Genomic DNA, 9,484 nt, shown 5'->3' with positions numbered 1-9,484 from the left:
TAAAAAAAAAATCAATAAAATATATATTTTTTTAAAAAGAATATATATATATGTAGTTTCTTCCTTAACAGCTCCCAGCAAAGGAAGGCACAGATGTATATTCCCAGGTAAATGAGAATTTACAAATTACTATTTCATAGCAAGGAGTCAACCCTTAATAGAGATAATACTCTTAATCAAGGTGTAAAGGTTATTTAAATCAACAAATAACTAAACTTAAGAACAAAATTGGAATCAAAGGACACTAAAGAAAATAAAAAGACAACACACTGAATGGGAGAAAATATTTGCAAATCATATAGGTGATAAGGGACTAGTATCCAGATTATATAAAGAACTCTTATAACTCAACCAAAAAGACTATAAATACAGTTTTACATATTTTTTCACTTCATACCATGTCAAGACCATTTCCCCATATAATTTTTAAAAATCTTGATAGCATCTTTAATGGTAACAATGAACTTCATCATTGATGTTTCTATCTCTCTCTCCCTCTTCTTCCCTCTCTGGAAGGGAGAGGGATAGAGAGTTAGAAACATCGATGAGAGAGAAATATCGATCAGCTGCCTCCTGCACACCCTCTACTGGGGATGTGCCTGCAACCAAGGTACATGCCCTTGACTGGAATCGAACCTGGGACCCTTCAGTCCACAGGCCGACGCTCTATCCACTGAGCCAAACCGGTTAGGGCTGAACTTTTATTCTTAAAACTTACATGAAAAAGACTTAAAGGGAATATTGTGAATAACTTATGCCAACAAATTAGGTAATCTACATGAAATGGACAAATTCATAGGAAGACACAAACTTCTGAAACTGACTCAAGAAGAAAATCTGAATAGACCTATAACATGCAAAGTGATTGAATTATTACCTTTAAAACTTCCCACAAAGATCAGGCCCAGGGACTATACTCATGAGTGCTACCAAATGTTTTAAAGAATTAGTACCAATTCTTCATAAACTCTTCCAAAACACAAAAGAGAAGGGAACACTTCCTAACTAATTCAGTGAGGCCAGTATTAGCCAGATACCCAAACCAGACAAAGATTAAAAACAAAACAAACAAACAAACAAAAAACACAAAAAACTGCAGACCAATATCTCTTGTGAATACTGACGTAACAGTCCTGACTAGTAAACTGATGCAGCAACATACAAAAAGGATTATATACCATGACCAAGTGAAGTTTACTGAAGGAATGAAAGATCAATTTAACATCCAAAAGTCAATTAATGTAATATATTAATAGAATAAAAGACAAAAACTACATAATTGCTTCTATTGACACAGAAAAAGCATTTGAGAAAATCTAACACCCTTTTATGATTAAAACAACAACAACAACACAACTCTCAACAAATTAGAAATAGAAAGGAACTTCCTCAATCTGATAAAGGGCACCTACAAAAAAACCACAACTAGCATCATACTTAATAGTGAAAAGTTGAATGCTTTCTCCTAAGATCAGGAAAATCACAAGGTTGTCCACTTTCATTGCTTTCACTTTTCAACATTGCATTTGAGATTTTACATAGGGAAATTAGGCAAGAAAAAATATAAAAAGTAACCAAATTGAAAAAGAAGTTAAACTATTTTATTTGTAGATGGAATGATCCTACATATAGAAAATTCTAAGGAATCCACATACCAAAAGAACAAACACACAGAAACACCTATTAGACTAACACCAAGGAATAAATTTAACAAAAGAAATGCAAGACCTGCACAATGAAAAATACATAACACTGTTGAAAGAAATTAAAGATCTAAGTAATGAAAAGACATCCCATGTTCATAAGATTTAATATTGTTAAGATGGCAATGCTCTCCAAATTGATCTATAGGTTCAATATAATCTCTATCAAAATCCCAGCTGCCTTTTTAGAGCAACTGACAAACTGACTCTGAAATTCATATGAAAATGCAAGGCACCCAGAATAGCCAAAACAATATATTTTTTAAAAATGTGTTGCTTTTTTATTTTTAAAATTGAATTCAGAGAGGAAGAGAAAGATAGAAACATTGATGAGAGAGAACATCAATCTGCTGCCTCCTGCATGCCCCATATTGGGGATCAAGCCGGCAACCCAGGGCAGTGCCCTGACCAGGAAACAAACCAGTGAACTCCTTGTGCATAGGATGGATGCTCAACCAACTGAGCCACAACGGTTAGCCAAAACAATCTTGAAAAAGAAGAACAAAGTTGGAGGACTCACACTCCTTGATTTCAAAACAAAGAGTTATAGTAATCAAAATAGTGTGATAGGATATAAGGATAGACATATATCAATGCAATAAAATTGAGAATCCTAAACATACCCTCTGACATTTATGCACAATTGAGTTGTGATAAAGACAAAAAGCAATGTAGAAAGAATAGTCTTTTCAACAAATGGTGGTAAACAACTGGATCGACACGTACAAGAAAATAAAGCTGGACCCCTTCCTCACACCATATACCAAAATTAATTAAAAAGTGGCCCTGGCTGGTATGGTTCAGTTGGTTAGGCATCATTCAGTGTACCAAGAGATTGCTGATTCCTGGTCAGGGCACATGCCTGTGTAGTGGGCATGATCCCCAGCAGGGGGTGTGTTCAGAAGGCAACCAACAGATGTTCTGCTATCACATCAATGTTTCTCTTTCCCCCTTCCTCTCTCTCTAAAAAATCAATATATCTATCTATCTATCTATCTATCTATCTCAGGTCCTTTATATATTTTAAGTGATCATATGCTGGAGGTACAGGTGCAGAGAGTGAGGCAGGAAACTACTTCTAGTGGCAGGGTCTGTGGAAAGGGAAGTAGGCTGGCTGTGAAGGTGTGAAGAAGTCCCTAAAGCAGCCCAAGAAGCAGATGAAGAAAATGGGTGAAGTGGTAAGGCATTCAAGCAGAAACAGAAAGAGGGGCAAAAGAAACTCAAGGAGCTAAAAGTTAAGGCTGTGGGAAAGAAATGCCACACACGGGGAGATTCCACATTTGTAATTAAGAATTCTGGCAAAAAATAAGCTGTTCCTTGTACCTGGGGCAATGGTGATCCTTAATTCCATTTCTGTTTAAACATCTGGATTCTCTGCCATAACATGTGTTATCACTTATAGCTAGAATGAAATGTTGTCTTGAAGCCTGTTGTACATTTAATAATAAACTTTTGTAAAAAAAAATCATACTGTGGTTCCTCTTCTCTTTCATTCTCAGCCATTTCTATCTCAGCTGGGAAGCAAACCCAGCCTAAAATCCTGCCAAAGTATACTCTGCAGTCTTTGTTCTACACCAAATTCTATATCACCTGGAATGAAACCAATTCATCTGGGGGAAAAGGAAAGTGATGATAGACCTAAATGTCAGAGCTAAGGTTGTAACAAAACTCTTCAAAGAAAACATGGGAGTAATGTCCAGCCAGTGTGGCTCAGAGGTTGAGTGTCAACTCAGGAGCCAAGCGGTCACCAGTTTGATTCCCGGTCAAGGCAATGCCCAGTTTGTGGGCTCGATCGCCAGCAGGGGCATGCGGGCAGCAGCCGATCAATGTTTCTATCTCATAGATGTTTCTATCTCTCTGACCCTCTCCCTTCTTCTCTCTGTAAAATCAATAAAAACATATTTTTTAAAAACACACAAAAAAATAGGAGTAATTTTTCATGATCTAAGATTAGGTGATGATTTCTTAAGTATGACACTAAAAACACAGCAACAAAAGAAAAAGATAAACTGGACTTCATAAAAATTAAAAACTTCTGTGCTTCAACGGATACTATCAAAAAAGTAAAAATCTACAGAATGGGAGAAAAACTTTAGTATTATTTTTTAAATTACTATTACTATTGCCATTACTATTATTTTATATTAAAAATAAAAAATATTTTAATGTTTTACCATTATTTTAGTAAATATCTTGTGGCTAATAAGGGACTGTATCCGGAATATATAAAGGACATGTACAACTCAACAATGAAAAGACAAATAACCCAATTTGAAAAGTGAGCAAAAGTGTTTTTTTTAATATATCTTTTTTTATTGATTTCAGAGAGGAAGGGAGCGAGAGAGAGATAGAAACATCAATGATGAAAGAGAATCACTGATCAGCTGCCTCCTGCACATCCCCCACTGGGGATTGAGCCCGCAACCTGGGCATATGCCCTTGACCGTAATCGAACCACAGACCCTTTAGTCTGAAGGCCGATGCTCTATCCACTGAGCCAAACCAGCCAGGGCTGGGCGAAAGATTTGAATAGACATTTTTTCAAAGATAAATGAATAGCCAATAAGCATATGAAAAGATGCTCAATATCATTAATAATTAGGGAAATGCAAATCAAAACCACAATGACATATACCTCTTCACATCAAGGATGGCTAAAATAAAAAAGACAGATAATAATAGATGTTGGTGAGGATGTGGAGATATTAGAATCCGCATTAATTGTTGATGGGAATATAAAACAGTGCAGCACTTTGGAAAACAGTTTGGCAGCTCCTCAAACGTTAAACATGGAGTTACCTATAACCCAGCAATTCCACTCCTAGGTACATGTCCGAGGGAAATGAAAACAGGTCCATACAAAAACCTGTATAAATTCCATAGCAGTGTTATTTATAATAGCCAAAAGGTGGAAACAACCCAAATGTCCATCAGCTGTAAAATGGCTAAACAAAATTTGGTATGCCTACATAATGAAATATATAAAAAGAATGAAGTATTGATTCATGCTACAAATGAATGAACCTGAAAAATATTATGCTAAGTGAAAGAAGCCAGTCACAAAAGACAACATATTGTATGAATTCATTTACATGAAATGTCCAGAATAGTCAAATCCAGAAAATATATTAGTGGTTGCCAGGGTCTGGGAAGAACTAGGAAGTAGGGGGAGTGGGGAATGACTATCAATGGATATATGATTTCTTTTTGGGATAATGAATATGGTCTAAAATTAGATAATGGTGATAGCTACACCTTCTGTGACTACACTAAAAACTGAATTGTATACTTTTAAAGGGTGCATTGTATGGTATGTAAATTATGTCAATAAAGCTGTTACTTTAAAAATTACATGGAGTGCCCTGGCTGGTGTGGCTCAGTTGGTTGGAGCCTCATCCTGTACCCAAGTTTCAGGTTCTATCCCCGGTCAGGGTTCATATGGAAGGCAACCGATTAATGTTTCTCTCTCACATCAATGTTTCTCTCTCCCTCTTCCTTCCTCTCTCTATAAAATCATTAAAAACGTACCAAAAATCTTTTTAATTACATGGAGTTAGTTACACCATCTTTTTAAAAGTTATTCTCTAATATTAGATTTTGCAAATTACTTGATATAAAGAAAGAAAGTCCAGGGTTTTAAAAAAATTCAACATTAAACATCGGTAAGAAAATGTTAGTTATAAATAAGTCGAGGTCCTAGTAAAATACCATACCTTGCCACACTGCTTGTAAGAAATTCCCTTTTGGTTACAGTACTCATAGATGAGGGATGCACCCTGTACACATAATTTAGCTTTTAGAGATTCCGGTTTATAATAAATTCCACTATGTATGACACCACTGTTATGTCCAGTCTGGTGAATAGCTGCCAAACAAGAGAAACAGGATAAGAGAAAATAAATGACTCATACAAAACCTAAGAAGTGGGGGAACAAACATATTTGAAGCTATCAGACCACATTATTTAAAATTCTTGCAGCCAGAGCACTGGTAAATTCCTCTAGCTGCCATCTTTGTTGACTACATATTTGAAGCTATCAGACCACATTATTTAAAATTCCTCTAGCCGCCATCTTTGTTGACCGTATCACATCCCTCCAGCCCACCTTTGATTTTAGTTACAACTTTGGTGCACAAACTCACCTCTCACTTCCAGCAAACCACTTCAAGGGACCATTATGGTTCTCTGCATTCTGCCCCAGGGCCTTGTCTAATGTGGGGAAAGAGAACTCAACATTCCTAGAGGCAACCCTCAACCAATAAGGACAGGAGCTGATGCTGGGAAATGTTTATGTAGCTCCTCAGAGGTCCCAGTAGAATCAAACTCACAACAACAACTTCAATAAGGTACCCTCATGTGGCTCTCCCTCCTTCCCTGTTTACTATCGCCACCCCCTCACTCCTGTCTCCTAGATAACCTCTCAAGTAAATCACCTATACCAGTGGTCAGCAAACTCATTAGTCAACAGAGCCAAATATCAACAGTACAATGATTGAAATTTCTTTTGAGAGCCAAATTTTTAAAACTTAAACTATATAGGTAGGTACATTGTTATTAACTTAATTAGGGTACTCCTAATGCTTAGGAAGAGCCACACTCAAGGGGCCAAAGAGCCGCATGTGGCTCGCGAGCCGCAGTTTGCCGACCACAGACCTATACCAAAGTCCTAGTCCCAGACTCTGCTTTATGGAGAACTCAAACTAGCCTACTAACATCGACACTCAGCATAACAGATGCAGATTTGACAAAATAAGCAGGGGTTCAGGATAAGCCTGAAGAGCAGCACTGATAACATACATCAACCATACATACCTAATTCTTTCTCCTTTTCCAGGACACCAATGGAAAGTGTTGGATGTCGTAGGATGAGTGCTCTGGCAGAGGCAAGCCCCACAATTCCGCCACCGATAACGACTACATCAAATGAGCTTCAAGAGAAAGTCACTTTTAAAGTAATGCACGTTTACAGTAGACCTCATCCAACTTCACATGCAACATTTTTGTCATCTATGGACAATTAATTAAACTATTGATTTATAATCATTAAAAGCAAATATTTGTTGGGTTTTGTGCTATTTGGCTTCATACTCATGAAAATACCCTTAAAAGTTACCTGCACTGCAGTTCAGCAATATAACCAGCTTTACCCTGCAGGCAGGGTGGCTAGTTGATCAATCTGCTCTAAATCCCCACAGTACACTGCCTGGGCCAGCTACATGTGTTAAGCATCACACTCTTCTCTACCATCTATTCTTTTAAAATTCAAGTGCAGTATTCTTGAGGATTAGCTAACACATTAAGCCTTCAACACCTTGGTATGCAACTATTTATAATTTTTTTCTGTTAAAAAGAAAGCAGCCAGTAGGTTCAGAACCACAATTTTAGCCACGACAAACCCTGATTATACAACCATTTTAAAAATTAGAAAGGCCTTGAAAGTCCTACTGCAATGAGGAGTGTAACAGATTCCCTTTAGCACTGACTTTATAGTAAACAAATCTGTTTTAGAGAAATATGGACACTCTTGCTTCTTCTCCCCCCCCCCCCCCCCCCCCCCGCATTTAAAACACACACACAATACCATTATTCTAACTAAAAATATTAACAAAAATGTTTTATATCATCAAATATTCACTATAAAACTTTTGGAATAAAACACAGGAAAAGAAAATCTTTGTGATGTAGGGCTAGGTGAAAGCTTACACCAAAAACATGGTCCATGAAAGAAAAAATTGATAAGCTGTACTTCATCAAAATTAAAAACTTTTGCTCTGCAAAAGATCCTGTTAAGAGGATAAGAATAAAACCAACAAATTGGGAGGAAATACTTGCAACCCATTTATCTGACAAAGTACTCTATTTAGAATATCTATTAAGAACTTTCAAAATAAGCCATTTAGAAAATGGGCAAAAGATATGAACAAACATATCATCAAAGAGGACAGATATACAGGTGGCAAATAAGCACATGAAAAGATGTTCAATTCCATTACTCATTAGGGAAATGCAAATTAAAACTACAACGACCTATCACTACACTCTTATCAAAATGTCTAAAATTAAAAAAAAATGATAATACCAAATGCTGGTGAGGATGAAGAAGAACTGAATCACTCACATATTACTGGTAGGAATATAAAATAAGACACTCCGAAAAAAGAATATGGCAGTTTCTTAAAAAACTACACTGTAGGTCTTAGCGCCTGCATTTACCCCAGAGAAAGGAAAAAATATGCTTATACAAAGACTGTACATAAATGTTTATAGAAGCTTTATCCATAGCCCAAAACTGGAAACAACCTAGATATCCTTCAAATGGTGAATGGTTTAAAAAAAAAAAAAAAGTGATACATCCATACCATGTAATGCTACTCAACAATTAAAGGGAATCACTATTCATATAGGTAACACTTAGATGGATCTCAAGGTGAAAAAAAGCCAATCTCAAAAGATTACATACTGTGTAATTCTACTTACAGAACATTCTCAAAGTGAAAAATTATAGAGCTGGGGAATAGATTAGTGGTTGCCACAGGTTAGGAAGTGGTTAGAAAGGTGTAGAGATGGGATGTGAATATAACACACGGGATATTTTTGTATTGACGGAATATTTGTTTGTGAATTGTGGTGGTAGTTACACAAAATAACACATAATTGCATAGAAACATACACACACACAAATGAGTGCATGTAAAACTGATGAAATCTGAACAAGGTTTATGGATTGAACCGATGTCAATTTCCTGGTATTGATATGGTACTATAGTTATGTAAGATGTTATCATTGGGGTAAATGAGAGTGCTGCTTTGTTGCAAACTTCTATAAATCCATAATTATTTCAAAATAAAAAGTATAAACAAAAACCTTCCCTAAGCCTACGTTTCTTCCCTTAAGAAAAGCTTCCCCAAATCCTATCCCATTCTAATCCCCCTCCAATACAATAACATACAGCAACCAGAGTAAATTTTTGAAACATCAGCATTCAATCACTCCCTCTTCCTAACAACCCTTTAAAAGCTTCCCAACGCTCTTAGAATAAAATTCGCGGTGCAATTAAAATAAAATAAAACCCCTGTTGTGAGGTAGCCCCTCTCCTGGTGTCCTTCCACACCATCTCTGACGCTAAGCTCCAGTCACACTCAACTTCTTAATTCTCGAAACTGCCAAGCTTTCCAGCTTCGCATAAACCATCATCTCTAAGGAAAGCAGAGAAAAACAGTGGTTTCCAATGTGACCTCCAAACTTTAAATCACAGGACACTGGATTCTGCAGGCTTCGATTAGCCACTGAGCTGCTTCTCAGTGAGGTAACTCTGCGCAGTGTCTGCCTGGAACTGATTGAAGACTGGATCCAGATCTTCCAAGCAGCACCCGAGATGCCAGCTAATAAACAGCCTTATTTGATTGCTTACAGTGGGCAAGGTCCTTGAACGCTCAAAACGATCACCTGCGGGCGAGCCTAGGTTCCCATTCACAACCGAACCTTCAAGGAGCTCAAGCAAACCCGCCCGGAGTGAAATAGGACGTGGAGGGGTTGTGTGCAAAGACAGGCGGTAGTAGCCCTCTACTCAGTACTCTCAATCTTCTCCTCCCGCCCACAAACACGACGAATAAATCCTGCAGGTGGCTCCTGAGACCCGAGCGTGGAGCCCGTGCTCCGCAGGATCTCGACCTTCTCTCACGCCGGGGGCAGGGGAGTAAGAAGCACCTCCCCTGGGCACAGGTCCAGCAAGAAGCACCTCGAAGATGCAGCGTAGGCGGCGGGGGCGGGCCGGTGGCC

At 37.6% G+C, this 9,484-nt stretch overlaps 1 protein-coding gene across 1 annotated transcript in view; it reads right to left on the bottom strand.

Annotated features, from left to right (window-relative positions):
• L2HGDH (L-2-hydroxyglutarate dehydrogenase) overlaps nt 1-9,484 on the bottom strand; it is a 37,762-nt gene that overhangs the window by 27,355 nt on the left and 923 nt on the right. Inside the window, exons 2-3 of the mRNA XM_014540984.1 lie at nt 6,517-6,636; nt 5,417-5,568 (exon numbers count right to left, since the gene is read on the bottom strand). Coding sequence (XP_014396470.1) covers nt 5,417-5,568; nt 6,517-6,636 — 272 coding nt within the window. The remainder of the gene's footprint in view (nt 1-5,416; nt 5,569-6,516; nt 6,637-9,484) is intronic.

The sequence above is a fragment of the Myotis brandtii genome, unplaced genomic scaffold (assembly GCF_000412655.1).
Source record: "Myotis brandtii unplaced genomic scaffold, ASM41265v1 scaffold253, whole genome shotgun sequence".
In the NCBI taxonomy this organism is placed as follows: Eukaryota; Metazoa; Chordata; class Mammalia; order Chiroptera; family Vespertilionidae; genus Myotis; species Myotis brandtii.
Note: the sequence above shows the minus strand (reverse complement) of the source record. Positions and strands in the feature narration are given on the sequence as shown.